At 53.6% G+C, this 15,788-nt stretch overlaps 1 protein-coding gene across 1 annotated transcript in view; it reads left to right on the top strand.

Moving 5' to 3' along the window:
• The first annotated feature begins 5,259 nt into the window (after positions 1-5,259).
• The window catches only part of ITGAE (integrin subunit alpha E), a 78,957-nt gene continuing 68,428 nt past the window's right edge, over positions 5,260-15,788 (top strand). Inside the window, exon 1 of the mRNA XM_075559595.1 lies at positions 5,260-5,293. Coding sequence (XP_075415710.1) covers positions 5,260-5,293 — 34 coding nt within the window. The remainder of the gene's footprint in view (positions 5,294-15,788) is intronic.

Genomic DNA, 15,788 nt, shown 5'->3' on the forward strand with positions numbered 1-15,788 from the left:
AACAGGGGTCCTCAGACTTTTTAAACAGGGGGCCAATTCACTGTCCCTCAGACCGTTGGAGGGCTGGACTATAGTTAAAAAAAACCCACGAACAAATTCCTATGCACACTGGACGAGTTGCTAAGCAGTACAGGCTGCTAAGCAGTACAGGCTGCTAAGCAGTACAGGCTGCTAAGCAGTACAGGCAGCAGCGGCAAAAACACCTGGTGGGCCAGATAAATGTCCTCTGCGGGCCGCATGTGGCCCACGGACCGTAGTTTGAGGACCCCTGTTCCAGAACATGCCCCTCCCTTGCCCCTGCTTCAGTTTTCCTTGGAGGGTCCTGATCATGACCCTTTCCCACCAGAAGCCCCAGGCACGTTTGTCCCATGGTCTCAGGCCATACCAGTGCTCCTGCGCAAGATTGGGGGACTGTTTATCCCTTCTATCTTAATCTAGATAGACCTGCAGAGACAATAACATGAACAAAAACAAGACAGAGCAAAACAAAGCAACAAAAGAAAATAAAACAACAGCAAAAAAGCAAAGCCTATAAACAGTTACAGGTCTGTTTGTTGACCCTTAGGAGTGTTTTGTGGTTGAGTCTGATGGGGTGTCAGGCCCTGGCTCCAAAGTCTCTTTTTGGTGTTCCCTGGGTACTTCATTGCTCTGCTCCCCTTGTTGTTCTGTTGCACACCCTGGTCAGATTGGGCACAATTCCCGCACTGTGTCTCCAGTGTGTCCCCTGGAGCGCCATGGGTGAGTGAGGGACGTCACGTCTCGTAGTGGGGCTGGCCCTATGGTCTTCTCACCACAGTCAATTTTAAGCTGTTTTCATTGCCCCCCCCCCAAAAAAATCCATCTACTTAGTTACCTGCTCACCCACTCACCCCTACCCGAGCCCTAAGCAGCCAGCAGTCTGCTTTTTTGTCTGTCTTGATTTGCCTCTTCCCAACACCCTGCAGATGGAATCCTGGAGCCTGGGGCATTGTGTATCTGCTCTATTGTGCAGAGCAGATTCCCCGGGCCCACCCCGCTGTAGTGCGTTATCAGCACTTCCCTCCGTTCGGTGGAGGAAAGCACCAAACACGGTTGTGTCCATGCCCGACCACATGTTGTCGCTGTCTGGCCGTGTCCAGTGTTCAGCCATTGTCAGCCAGGCTGCTATGCCATATGATCTGTCCCGTTTCTCTGGAGTGGAATTGACGGGGAAAATCGCTGGCTCCCGGCACCTCTGTATTTGCCCTTTTGAGACAAGGCTAGGTGAGTTCCCAACAGGCTGCACCCCTTCCCATCTCCTCCGCACTGTGTGCCGCCCGCTCCACGCCCTTGCCAGTACTCATGGTGCTGTCTCGGTGTAGGCAGCCTAGTGGGTGTGAGGTGGTGTTTCGTGGTGTTGGCTTGGGTTTTCCTGGCGGCTAATGGTGTTGAACATCTTTTAAAATTTTGTATTCTCTAGAGGTTTGTCCCAGTAGTTTTATTGGCATACAGGTCAATAGTGAGGCTCACCAAGAAGTCATCACCACAGTCAGTTTCAGAAACCTCTCTGCATTCTTATGCTCCTTGTTATTAGCTCCCCTTTCCCCCACCTCCCCTGCCAGACCCCAAGGGGCCATCAGTCCAGTCACTGCCTTGATAGATTTACCCATCTTGGACTTCTGAACATCTTTTCTTATGCTTAAATGGGAATCTAACCCTGCCGTTCCTGTGCTTGAAGCCCTCCCCCTGCCCTTGGGAGAGATTCTACTGCTTGTATCGCTCACAGCTGGCCCGGATCTAGCCTCCGGGGCGTCTGCCCGCTGCCTCCCAGGCCTTCCTGCCCTCCGCCAGGAGGGGTCTGCCCATGCGATTCCTCCCCTGGTGGCATGTCCCACCTCAGATTTGCTGCCCTCTCTCCCCTGGTCCTCGGGGCTATAGGAGTCTGTTCAGGAGGCTTTTCCAACTTCCAGAGTTGGCTCATGGGTCCCTGCTCTGCTACAAAGTCCTCTGGGCTCACGCCACACCTGGCTTATCAAGTCAGCACCATAGATCAAAAAGACATGTTATCAAATGCTCAGGGCAGCTCTGAGGAAGGGGCTGTATTAAAGACCACATCTCAAGCACCAGCAGAACCGGGTGGCCTCCACACAGCCTGCACAACTCCCTTCCCACTCAGATGAAAGCTCACTTTTTTTCTCTCTCAATCATTTTATTAGGAGCTCTTACAGATATTATAACCGTCCATCACTCAGTGAGATCAAGCATGGCTGCTCAGTTGCTGCCACCATCAGTCTTCAAATATTTTCTTCCTGCTTGAACTCTGGGATCAGCTCTCCTTTGTCCCCTCCCTCCCCACCCCCCCACCCCCTGGAACCCATAAACCATGTGCATGCATGCTGGAATCTACCAGGGAGCGTTCACAGACGAACGGCTTCAGGCCTCCCCAACTCCTGGCCAGCTGTCCTGCTGCCGCATCCTTCAATCCCGTCTTTGGCTCAGTCACGTCCTTTCTCAAGTCCCAGCAGACAGCAGGGTAAGGAGCAGCCTTCTGGGGGCTGGGTGCGGGGCTGTCCGAGCCTTCAGTGTGCGGTGCTTCCGGCTTGTCCACAGAGCACAAGACCCGTTTACCTCCCGCAGACACCATCCCCTCCCTCCCCAGCAGCTTCCACTTTGAGATGTACTTTGAGATGTCTCAAGGTCACAGACGGGTTCAAGAGCAGCCCCAAGAACCGTTTACCACACGTTACCATTCTCTGCTCCCCCTGCCCGTGCTCTTCAATCTCGAGAGCCACGTGAGACCCCTTTGCCTACAGATCTCGTGTCTGTCTGTCTCCTCCGGATGAAGGCATTCTTCCTTCCGACCTAGTCACCGAATTCCGGAGATGTCTGATAACACCTCATCGGCTACTTGATCTAGTCCGGGGTTCATGCTTCCCTTTGGCCAACTGCCCTCCCTGTGGCTTTGAGAGAAGTGCTCCCGCACACTGACCGCTCCAGGACCAGGCGTTGCCTTTCGCTTCGCTCCTTAGCTGCCCCATCCATCCAGAGCGACTCCTCAGCCCATCTTGGATGACACTGACATTTTGGTAGCAGACACTTTAGTTCTGTTCTAGAATGTTCCTCAAGGTAATCTCGCACCCCTCACCCCCCTTTTTTTAAAGTAAAATAAACTAGCATGCCATGTTCACCTTCCTGTTGTTGATGATACTTGCCAGGCTCCCAGCCTCATCTCATGGGAGGTGCTGGGCTGGGGGTGTTATGATGGGACAGCACCTGGCCACACTCCTGGGACCTTAGGTTGGGTTTCACGGGAAAGCAGCTAGACTGTGATGGCCTAGAAGGGGCAGGTCCTGCAGGCACTCTGCCACGCCGACCCTGGCAGGCTGGGGTAGGAACAACTTCAGTGGATGCTGCATGAATGGACGTTCCAGAAGCCTACAGAGGGGCGGAAATGGCCCTGCTCCCCACCCAGCATCCAGTCACTAGCCTTGCTGGGCCTCCCGAAACCTCCAGAGGCCCCATTCCAGAAGTGGCTCTCATTTCTCGCGCACTTCGAGAGCTTCAGGGTCAGCGGTGGGGAGGGGAGTCCCTTCACGGCTCAGCAGGGGACCCCAGAACTCGGGTGGGGAGCAGGGGGTCACTAAGTCCTGAGGTCACGGGGGAGGGCAGGCCGAGGAGGCAGCAGGTCACCACTGGGCTTGTGCAAAGGGCAAGCCGACTTAGAGTGGGCTTTGCTGTGACATGACCGGCAGGAAGCCAGCTCCGAGGCTCGCCGTTTCTGCTGGGCGGCCTGCAGGGTGAACGTGGCTCATGGTAGTCCCTACTGAGCTGACTGGAAGGCCAGGGGGCTCTCGTGCTAGTGGAAGGCTTCGGCCCGTCCAAAGCACACAACGCAGAAATCACTGATGTGCCATCTCATCCTCGTAAGACTGTGGCCAAGCAAGTGTTTCGTGTGAGGAGCAATGTGAGACTGGCTCATAGCGAGTCCTTAGGTCACCACCAGCCCATTCCCCGGGGGAACCCTAAAAAGTCTGTGGACTGCAGTTTTTTCAGAAAGGGATCCCATTGGAAGGTCTTGGGTGGGGAGTGGGAGAAGAATGTGGGACAGAACGCACAGTCGTGGAAAAGACCAGGCTTACCGGTCCATTAGAGGCTGGTGGAGCCCTGAGACTACGGCCCTCGGTCACCCTTCAGGTCTCTGTGGAGGCACACGCTCTTTAGAATCATTGCCCCAAGGGAGAGCAAAGGGGCGAGGATTCACCAGGACAGAGTTCAGGAGGGCTAGGGACGAGGGAGGACGTGGCTACGTGATATTGACGTTATGAGGATTGCCGTGAATGAGATGTGGGGAAAATGTGCATGGATTATTGGATGGGAAACTGGTCCGTAAATCACCCACTTCACAATAAGAAGTTAAAAAAAAAAGTCAAGGAACTTTCTCCACAAACTATATGAAGCCCCCTTGCATGTTAACACGCCTGGCAGTCCCAGGGACTGTGGACATTCGTGTGAGAGCGACACGGACTCTCGTTTATATTACTCTACCTAAAGACAGTTTTAAATTCTCTCCCCCTGGTCCTGGTGACATTTCCAGGCTTGGTGGCCGTGTGGGCCAGCGGTTGCTGAGTCGCACAGTGGGGGCCGGGGCCCTGGTGGCTGGCAGGAAGCTCTATGGGACAGTGCAGCCCTGCTCCACCCACGGTGGATGTGGGAGGGACCGCCCGGCTGAGACTTGGTCCTGCCGGGCAGTCCTGACAGGCTGTGAAGTGAGCTCTTCGATAAGACAGAAAACCCTTGAGATGGATTCCCTGAGATGCTAGGGAGGGTCAGCGGTATGCTGGAAGATTCCTGGAATTTCCCCCCATCTGGGCTTTCCGTCTTCTGTTCCCCTGGGCCTCCACTGCCCCAGGACCCTAAGTGCAGGAGCAGGTGAAGGAGCCCAGCTTTGGGTTAGGATGGGGGAGGGGGGCAGGGAGTCACACCCTGTGGGGAGAGGACCCCAGCGGAGGCTTGACTCAAGTCTGATGGACCCCCAGGCAGTTCAAGTGGCTGGGGGATACAGACAGCAGGCTGACTCTGTCTAGCTCCAGAGTCTCAAACATCTGCTGAGGACACTCGGATGGTCAATGTGTGCGTGACAAGTTGAGATTGAGCACCCAGTACCTACACCCAGCTGCTGAGGCGCATGTGTGCCTGTGTCCCCGCCTCCTTAGTGGCTGAGAGGAGGGGCAGCTGAGCAGCCAAGGCCCACCTGCAGCTCAGGTCACAGTGCACAAGGCAGCTCCCTGCGCTCTAGCCGGCATGTGGCTCCTCCAGGCCCTGCTCTTCACCACCTGTAAGTCAGCTGCGTCCGTCTATCCTAATTCTATTCCTAATTCTAAGGGGGCACAGTCAAGGCTGGAGCTTGGGAAGGTGTGTGGGTGTGTGTGAGTTAGGGGCCACAAGGTGAGCGTTGGAGCACTTACTTCTGGGAGGCCTGTGGCTTGGGTGTGGCGGGGGAGAGAAGATCCCCAGGTTTGCTGGGAAAGGTCTGGGGGCTCGGATTGCAGGGCCCTGCCCCACTTCCCCCCTCCAGCCAGCACCCCCATCCCAGGCCTTCTCCCCAGCCACCCACTCTGGGCACCTCCTGCCTGCACCGAGTTGCTTCCCAGAGCAGGTAGCCCGGTGATATCCCCATCCTGCCCCGCAGAGCGGTCTGGTGCTGCAGCCCCAGGCTGCAGCTGCTGAGGGGAAGCTTGTGAGAATGTGCTGGCATGAGCCTGGGGGCTGTGCCTGCCTGCATGGAAATGGGTGAATGTGGTGGGGGGAGCCTGCTTCCTGTTCTGATAATTAGGCTTGTGAGAACTGGTGTGTGGGTGGAGGGGGGAGGAGACACTTCCTCCTCTCACTGTCTGGGGGTCTCATCCTGGTCTTTACGCTCTATAGAAGACACTCTGACAAGTCAGCCCATAAGACCACATCTGCCCAGGGCTGACACTGAGCACGGGCCCTGAGTCCCCGGAGGGGGTCAGAGCAAGGCTGAGGCCAGGGTGGGCCTGCTCAGTGGTCTAGGAAAGCTTCCCTGGGGCCTCCTGCTGGGGCCAGGAGCTTGACAAACACAAAACCAGAACTCCACTGCCACTGAGGCGATTCCGACTCTTAGTGATCCTACAGGACAGAGTAGCACTGTCTCCCATAAAGTGGCTGGTGGGTTCGAACCACTGACCTTGTGATTAGCAGCCTAATACAGAACCCACTGCACCGTCAGGGCCCCTCTGCAGCTTGCAGGGAGTGAGGATTAGATGGATAGGTTTCCATAGTGCAAAGCCACCTGGGAGGTGCAGTTCTCTGTGGAGGCCAGGCTGGGCCCACCCACAGAGCACCTATAGGTCTGGAGAGAGCACACTGCATGCTGGGTGGGGGCTCAGGATTAGCATCCACCATGGGGCCAGGCCACCCCAGAGGCAGACCAAAACATCGTGGGCACCAGGAAAGGATACAATTTGGGGCAGATATCTGATATTTCAAAAAGACCCAAAGAGCCATTATGGAAGAATGATGCATTTGTGGAATTCCCTTTTGTCTAGTCCCCAGTTTAGACTTGTTTTTATTTTCAGTTACAAGCAGCTCTGGGGAGAAGAACCCACCACAGGCGTGTGGCTTTGCTCCCTCACCACAGAGCATGCCCTGGGGGCAGGCTTGCACTAGTCTTCCCGGACGAGAAGAGGTGCCCCCAAGGGCAAGGCAACCGGGCAGGCTTGCAAGCAGGTTCCAGGGTGCGGGGTTCACACCAAGCCTCTGAAGAGTCTGCCCTGTGCTCTCCCTCTGAAGGGTCTCCTGACCCCTGCCTCTCCGTCTGCCAGGGCCTCTAGGACAACCAGCCACCGTCTCGGCCCCTTTTCCAGCCGGTGACACGTATTAAACCTTTTCTGAGGCCTCTGCGCTCCTCGAGCCAGCTGACGGCAGATGGGGCAGACGCACGAGCTCAGTCTGGGAGGGAGAAATGGAGCTGTGGGATTTCTCCTCGCTGCGGGCTCTTGAGACATCAGGATGGACCAGCCCTGGAGACCTTCTGGAGGATGGAGACTGAGTCTTGAGGATTGAGGAGGGTGAGAGAATGGTGGGAGTGGGTAAGGAGGTCAGGGAGAACCCTGTGGCATGGCCGCTGTGCCCACAGCCCTGAATCCTAGGCCCGGCTGGGTATCCCTTTGCGCTGGCGAGGCTCTAAGACCTGCTGGCTTCATGTTGACTTTCCACGCTCTGTGGGGACCCAGTGTGGGAGCAGATAAGTTAGCATCCATCTGTGAAGCGCAGGGCAGAGAAACGCACTGAGACCAGAGCTTCCCGTACCCCCTCCCCTGTACACAGACCCATCCCAACCTGCTGTTGGACAGCCCGCCATCCCATGCCCAGCCACGGCCTGCCCTGCCGACTGACCCCTCAGCCCTGAGCAGTTGGAGGGTGGGGGGATATCGTGTGTGAGGTGGGCCATCAAGCAAAGCCAGCCAGGTGTAGGGTGGTGGGGGAGCTTTCTGTGCAGAAGAGGCAAGGACAGATCTGAGGGTGTGAGGGATCTGGATGTTCAGAAGGCTGGAGACGAGGTCTGATTGGAACAGAAGGTGGGAAGCTCAGATGTTGCCCTAGCAGGGCATGCTGGGTCTCAGTGTGAGGGCAGGGTGAGGCTATATGAGAAAGCACACTGCATGTGCACACGCGCCCACATCCATGCATATAGACACACAGGCGCATACATACACGTGCACACGCCTACACAGATACAGACATACACACACAGTAGCGCTTTACCCAGCCCATCAAGGACACTTTCAGGTGTCACCACAAGGCGGACGAGGAGGGAACATTCCCGGCAGGGAGAACAGCCCCTGCAGAAGTAGACTGCCAGAGAAGGGGTGTCTGCTGGGACATCTGGGCGTCCCAGGCGTGTAGCGGTTTCCTGCTGGGCAGCTCGTCACAAAGTGAGCAGTTCAAAGCCACCAGCCACTGGGCTGAAAAAAGATGAGGCTCTCTACTCCCCCCGGAAGTTACAGTCTGGGAACCCACCGGGGCAGCTTTGCCATGTCCTGGAGGATCGCTGGGAGTCAGAACCGACTCAGTGGCAGTGAGTTTGCTGTATGGGAACCCACCACTTCCAGCCTCCTCTGTATAGCGTGCACAGGGTCATGTGAGAGTACGGGGGTCCCGGAGGCCCAGGCTGAGGGGACTTGGACTTTACCCCAAGACAATGGGAAGACAGCGAAGATGCCAAGCAGGGTAGTACCAACTGGATGTGGGGTTGTGTGGGAGGGGAGTCTGGGAGTCAGTTCAGGCTGCTGCCGCCGAAGTCCAGTCTACGGATGTTGGGGCGGGTGGGGAGGAGGAGACGCTCAAGACAGTTCTCAGAGAAGACCGAAAATCCGTAAGCCAGTGGTTCTCAACCTTCCTAAAGCCGTGACCCTTTCATACAGTTCCTCATGCAGTGGCGACCCCCCCAACCATAAAATTATTTTTGTTGCTACTTCATAGTTGCAATTTTGCTACTGTTTGCTACTGTTATGACTCGGGCGACCCCTGTGAAAGGGTTGTTCGACCCCAAAGGGGTCTCAACCCACAGGGCAACACCTGTGAAAGGGTAGTTCGACCCCCAAAGGGGTCTCAACCCACAGGTTGAGAACCGCTGCCGGAAGCACTTTGCATGGTGGCCAGCACAGCCAAGTGGTCAAGGGCTGATGACCACTGTTGTCGTTTGGTGGGCTGCTCAGGGAGGGGGCGGGGAGCTCGATGAGCCGTAAGGATTGGGGTGGAGATGAGAAGACCAGGGACGTGCGGTTTCCAAGGACACATGGCTTCTCTGGACAGCTGTTCTGCTGAGGGTCCTGACGCACGATCCTCCCAGGAGGCCTTGCTGGGCAAGGGGCAGGACGTCGGGACACCTGGGTTCTCCCCTGCTTTGCAGCTGGTTCCTGTCTGAATTGGGCAAGCAGAGCCACCGGGCCTCTGGTTCCTGAAGTGGCAATGATGAAGTCTGTCGTGCTGTGAGACTGCTGGTTTACAGGAGTCCTAGTGGTGTAGTAGTTCTGCTCTGGGCTGTGATCCACATCCTCAGCAGCTCAAAACCACCAGCCACCTCCTTGGGGAAAAAGAGACTGCTGGTTTAAAGTTCTCAGTGCAGTGGGGAAGTTGAGGGGGCCAGGCAGCAGGGGCTGACAGGATGGAGGGGGATCTCAGTCTGACTCAGCAGGCCCATGTGGCTGGGACAACGTGGGGGGAGACGACCCTGTGGGTAGTGTGGTGACAGACACTGGTTCAGCTCGGCTCTCTCTGACACTGAGAGAGCCCATCAGAGAGCCTGGCAGACCCGCCCTCGCGGTTAGAAGCCTGGGACTCACAAACCCTTGAACGTTACCAGCCACACATTAAGGCACGTAAGCATCAGACTCTGGACCAGGCTTGCCCCATCTGCTGGGCCCTTCTGTGACAAAGCAAGGATTCGAACCCAGGACTGTCTCCCTGTGGGGCCCACACTAATTCTTTCAGTGCACAGGGGATGATGGAAGGGGGTCCTTGGTCTAGGGACAGCCCAAGCACAGGTACGATGCCCGGGGCCAGGAGGGAGCAGCTGGAGCATGGGTGCTGTGCCTGGCTTACCTGTGACCTGGCTCCCCATGGGCTTTTGCCACTCTGTTCACTAACCGAGTTACCAGCTCCCTCCTGCAGAGCTCAGGTGCGGCGCTGAGCTGCTGGCCAAGCAGTGCCAAGCATGAGCAGTGCCCCGTTTCTGGGGCTCATTTGGGGGAGGCTGCCTCAGTTCACCAACCCCTCAATGCCTCCAGCTTTTCCCAAAGGCGTTGGAACCAGACATAGCTGGGCCCCGGGCACAGCTTTTCACTTGACTGATGTGCCCTGCGCTTGGCTGGGCGTCTCTGGGCCCTGGCACCCAGCATGGTGCCTTGAAGACAGCTGGTGCCCATTGGTAAACTGGCGGTCTTTCTGCTCATCTTCTTCCCATCCCTAGAGCCCTCCGATGAGCGAAGCAGCCATGGGCCAAGGGGTGGGACCCAGACGCCTCTGCGCCACTCGGAGGATTCCTTGACTCCTCTTTTGGGCCTTGCCCTGCGCTGAGCTGGCCTTGTGGTTGGCAGGCAGATCACAATCTGAGGGAGACATGCTTCCTCATAGATCTCTCTGACTCAGGCAGGAGCGATATAGTCAGAGCCAGACAGATGCACTGCCCGAGGATCTGGGGTGGCTCTTGGGGCAGGGGGTGCCAGGCAGGGCGCAGAAGATGGACTGTGGGCAGAGCTGGGAAGAAAGAACCGTGGGAAGGTGCGTGAGGCAGCGCAATGGGCAGGTGCAGGTGGTGCTCAGGGACTGGGTGCAGGGAGCTTGGTGTGATGGAGTGCTTGCCCAGCAGACCCTGCGTTAGGTTAAGGGGGGCAGTGCCAGGGGGATGCCGAGGGGAGACGGCCCTTTTCTCTGAGGACCCCAATGCTGTGTCTCAGGTTACAGGTGCACAACCAGCCCTCTGTCACCTTTTTTTTCTTTCTCATTCATTTATTTCGAAATCATTTTATTGGGGGCTCATACAACTCTTACCACAATCCAAACATCCATCCATTGTGTCACGCATGTTTGTACATTTGTTATCATCATTCTCAAAACATTGTCTTTCTCCTTGAGCCCTTGGTATCAGCTCCTCATCTTTTCCCCCTCTCTCCCTGCTCCCCCCTCCCTCATGAACCCTTGATAATTTATAAATCATTATTATTTTGTCATATCTTACACTGTCCGACGTCTCCCTTCACCCACTTTTCTGTTGTCCATCTCCCAGGGAGGAGGTTATATGTAGATCCCTGTAAATGACCCCCCCCTTTATACACCACCTTCCCTCCACCCTCCCAGTATCGCCATTCTCAGCACTGGTCCTGAAGGGTTCATCTGTCCTGGATTCCCTGTGTTTCCGGTTCCTGTCTGTTCCAGTGTACATCCTCTGGTCTAGCCAGATTTGTAAGGTAGAATTGGGATCATGATAGTGAGGGGTGGGGTGGGGGGGTAGGAAGCATTTAATAACTAGAGGAAAGTTGTATGCTTCATTGTTGCTACCCTGCACCCTGCCTGGCTCGTCTCCTCCCCACGACCCTTCTGTACGGGCAGTCCCCTCTTGTAATAAGCTGATCGTTCTGGGCTTCAGTTCCTTTCTCCTTGGCTTAGCAAAGGGTGGCCTTTGCTCCTTTGTCACCTGCCCCGTCGGGCTGACCAAGGAACAGACACCCTTGCCAGCCGGCCTGTGTCTGAGCTTGGTGTTCATGGCAGGCAGGCAGGGCAGCCCACGCCATGACCTGGGCCCCTGATCTGTAGTCCTTGAGGGCTCCTGGGTAGAATTTGGGAGTCTGTGAACCCCGTTCCCTCAACTTACCAAGTGTAGGTTCTGGTTCCCAGAAAAAAATAAACTTGTCTAAGGGCCTTCTTAGCCAAAACATGACGAACGAACAAACCCCATCCCTCAAGTTTCCGGGGGCTGTTATTCATGTGTTTCCACCATGACCCCAAAGTAAAATGCAGAACACATAACCAGACTCTCAGTTCTTCCCCATTTGTTGGGGGGTGGGTGGGAGAGGAGGCTGGGTCATCCTGAGGATCTGAGATGTCAGTTTTAGCACCCTCTCCAGTCCCAAATGCACAGGTGACAGTAATCATTGTGCTTTACCAGAACAGTGTGTGTGTGCGTGTGTGTGTATGTGTGTGTGTGTGTTGTGGACACGATGAAGGATGTGCCATCTCTCGGTGGTATGAATGGTGCTAACCAAGAGGTTGGAGCTTCAACGTCATCCAGAGGCATCGCTGAATAAAGTCTGGCAAGCTACTTAAAAAAAAAAAACCCAAAACAAGATCCAAACAACATCCACTGAAAGCACTGTGGGGCAGGCTCTCCCCTGGCACCCTGAGGTTCGAGGGGACAGCAGGTCCTGGTGAATGCTCTCTCTGATCTGGTGCATCTTTGTATTGCCCCCAGCGAGCTTCAAACCATTCGTGTCCGTGTTTTACTCAACACATACTTTCATTAAGCGCCTGCTGTGTGCCAGCCCAGAGGGGCCCATCACAGAGCGTGCCAGCACTCGATGAGATGCAGGTCAGTGGTTGACCTCATTCCTGGGTGGACTGTACCACCCCCGCTTTCTTTAACCCCTCCTTTCCCTCTGCCCTTTGTGTCCACCGCATGATTATAGAATGAGTCTTCTATTACTGTGCATTTGTGTGTTACTTCTTAAGTCATCGCACACCTTGCCGGGCAAGAGGTAACAAGAAAATCTAATAAACAAAAACCGTGTGCCCGCCACCGGTGGGGTCCAGCCCCCACAATCGAATGGGTCCAAGGGGCTGTTGTGTAATCAAGGGGTAAAATTAAAGAGGCATCAGACAAGATGAAGCATGCAAGGGCTCACCTCCAAGATCATCATGACTTCAGGAGCCAGGTCCATGTAGAGAGAGAATGTATTTCCAACCGAGGCTTGTGTACACTCAGGGGTGTGCAAGCCCCCCTACTTACAGGTAACCACACACAGCAAAGTGGGCTGTGCCCTCACCCTAAAGGTACATTGGAGGAGTAACTTAACACCAGTTCCCCTGGGCAGCTAAGGGGAGTGACTGTCCCCAGAGCCCAGAGAGCAATAGACATGTCTGCTCTTATAGATAAAGCTTCCGGCTCCATAGCAATCGGCCGTGTGCTTGTGAGAGGTAACTCTAAGGTAGCACTCTGATGGGAGGATGTAGTGGGGAGCAATATTAATTCTGAGAATGTGATTGGGACTCACCTCCACCTCACAAGGGTGAAGGCCTGCCTCCACCGCAGAAACCCAGCCTGCCAGGCTTTTTACTGTAGGAGACTAAAGGGTGCATCCGTGTCCACGCTCTTCCTGTTCTCTGGTTCCCACAGGCTCCATGAGCCACACTGGGAAATCAGAGGACAGAAACAGGGGTCCTGACCTCACTGTCCCCTCCCAGGCCTCCAGCACCCTTTGGAAGGTGCCGGTTTGTTTGTTAGTGACAAAAATGTAAGCAAAAATGTAACCAAAATGCATAGAGGTTAAGAAAAATAGCTATAGTAACACATTCTATCCATCACCCAAAGAGCCATGGTGGCCTAGTGGGTTATGCCTTAGGCTGCCAACCACAAAGTCAGCTGTTTGAAACCACCAGTTGCTGAGAAAGATGGGACTTTCTATTTCTGTAAGCAGTTAGTCTTGGAAACCAATGGGGGCAGTTCTACCCTGCCTTTAAAAAAATTACTATTATATTTTATTTTATTTAAAAATTATAATCATTTTATTGGGGCTCATACAATTGTGATCACAATCCACACATACATCCATTGTGTCAAGCACATTTGTACATTTGTTGCCATCATCATTTTCAAAACATTTGCTTTCTGTTTCAGCCCTTGGTATCAGCTCCTCATTTTCCCCTCCCTCCCCGCTGCCCCCTTCCTCGTTAACCCTTGATAACTTATAAATTATTATTATTTTGTCATATCTTATACTGTTTGATGTCTCCCTTTACTCACTTTTCTGTTGTCTGTCCCCCAAGGAGGAGGTTATATGTAGATCCTTGTAATTGGTTCACCCTTTCCACCCCACTCTCCCTCCACCCTCCTGGTATTACCACTCTCAGTGCTGGTCCTGAAGGGATCATCTGTCCTGGATTCCCTGTGTTTCTGGTTCCTATCTGTACCAGTGTACATCCTCTGGTCTAGCCAGATTTGTAAGGTAGAATTGGGATCATGATAGTGGGGGGCAGGGGAGGCACACGGGGAGGAAGCATTTAGGAACTAGAGGAAAGTTGTATGTTTCATTGTTGCTACACTGCACCCTGACTGGCTCATCTCCTCCCTGGGACCCTTTTGTAAGGGGATGTCCAGTTGCCTACAGATGGGTCTTGGGTCCCCAATCTATACTCCCCTTCATTCACAATGATTTGATTTTTTGGTTCTTTGATGCCTGATACCTTATCCCTTCGACACCTCATGATCACACGGACTGGTGGGCTTCTTCCATGTGGGCTTTGTTCCTTCTAAGTTAGATGGCCGCTTGTTTACCTTCAAGTCATTAAGATCCTAGACACTATATCTTTTGATAGCCAGGATCCATCAGCTTTCTTCACCACATTTGTTTATGTACCCGCTTTGTCTTCAGTAATCATGTCAGAAAGATAAGCATCATGGAATGCCAGGTTAATAGAACAAAGTGTTCTTGCATTGAGGGAGTACTTGAGTGCAGGCCCAATGTCCATCTGCTACCTTAATACTAAACCTCTAAATATATGCACATAGATCTATTTTTCCATCCTCATATCGAAATATATTTACATATGTGCATGCCTGTATTATACTTCTATAAATGCCCTTTGCCTCCTAGTTCTTTCCTCTATTTCCTTTTCCTTTCCTCTTGTCCCACTATCATGCTCAGCCTTCATTCGGGTTTCCTTAATTCCTCTGTTACATTGCCCTTGATCACGCCTTCCCAGGCCTCCCACTCCCTCCTCATCACTGATTTTGGATCACTTCTTGTTCCCTTGTCTGTGGGTTGGTTAACACCACTTCCAATCCCGATTACATGCATACCTGCCCCTCTCTCCAGAAGAATTTATTTCAGGGGTCAGCACTGAAGCTGCAGCTCAGGGAGAGGGACATGTCTGATCTGAGCACACGGGAGCAAATGAAGGGGGAGGGAGAGCGGGTGGAGCACATCCTGGCCCACCAAGTCTTGAGGATGATACCCCTGCTCAGAGCAGCCAATCCACAGAAGACCATATGGCCGGCCCCACTACAAGACATGACATTCCTCACTGATCCATAGCCCTACAGGGGACAACACTGGAGACACAGTGTGAGAATTGAGCCCGATCTCAACTCACCACACCGAGGCAAAACACTAAGGGCGTGCAACAGAACTACAAGGGGAACAGAGCAAGGAAGTCCTGAGGGAATACCAAAAATAGACTTTGGGCCCAACCACACTTTACCAGAAAACACTCCTAAAACCCAACAAATAGTCATTGAACGAACTATAGGCTTTTTTTCCCCATTGGTTTTGTCGTTGTTTTATTTTGTTGCTTGCTTTTGTTCTGTCTTGTTTTTGTGTTTGTTATTATCTCCACAGGTCTAGCTAGATAAGACAGGCTGGATGAACAATCTGGAGGAGAAAACAATGGACAGACCAACGAGTCTGTGGCTTTCTTTTTGTTCCCATCTCTCTCTCTGTACCTCCTACTACCCTTTAAATATTATGAGCCCATGAGAAAATATATATAGTCAATGTGACCCGAATAAACATATTTCCTCTTGTTGTGAAACTTTTTTGAGGTGTACCGTACATACTGAAAAGTGGACAAACCCACATCAATGAATTTTTCAATGAGCTGCATGTAGCCAGTTGCCTGTCAAAAAGCAGTACACCACCCTGAAGTCTCCATGGTGACCTCTCTTCCAGTCACTACCTTGCCCGCTCAAGGACAACCACTGTCCTAACTGCAAATATCATTATTTTACCTGCTTTTCATTTTTTCTAGATGAAATCATCCGGTATATTGTGTTTTCCTCCGGCTTCTTCCACTCAGCATTGTGCTCATGGTTCTGGCCACATGGCTTTGGTTGGTTTCTCGCCGCCGAATGGCACGTCACTGTGTGATTTCCCTGTGGGATGTTGGCTGATACAGATTTGAGTTGGTCTGGTTGGGGGTTGTTAGGTGGCCCGTGGCTACGAATGTTCACGTGTCCTGTGGTCAGCATGTGCCCCTGGCTTGGTGGCTGTATGCACACGAGTGGAATGGCTGGGTCGCAGACTATGCATGCTTTCAGC

This window comes from Tenrec ecaudatus, chromosome 10 (assembly GCF_050624435.1).
Source record: "Tenrec ecaudatus isolate mTenEca1 chromosome 10, mTenEca1.hap1, whole genome shotgun sequence".
Taxonomy (NCBI): Eukaryota; Metazoa; Chordata; class Mammalia; order Afrosoricida; family Tenrecidae; genus Tenrec; species Tenrec ecaudatus.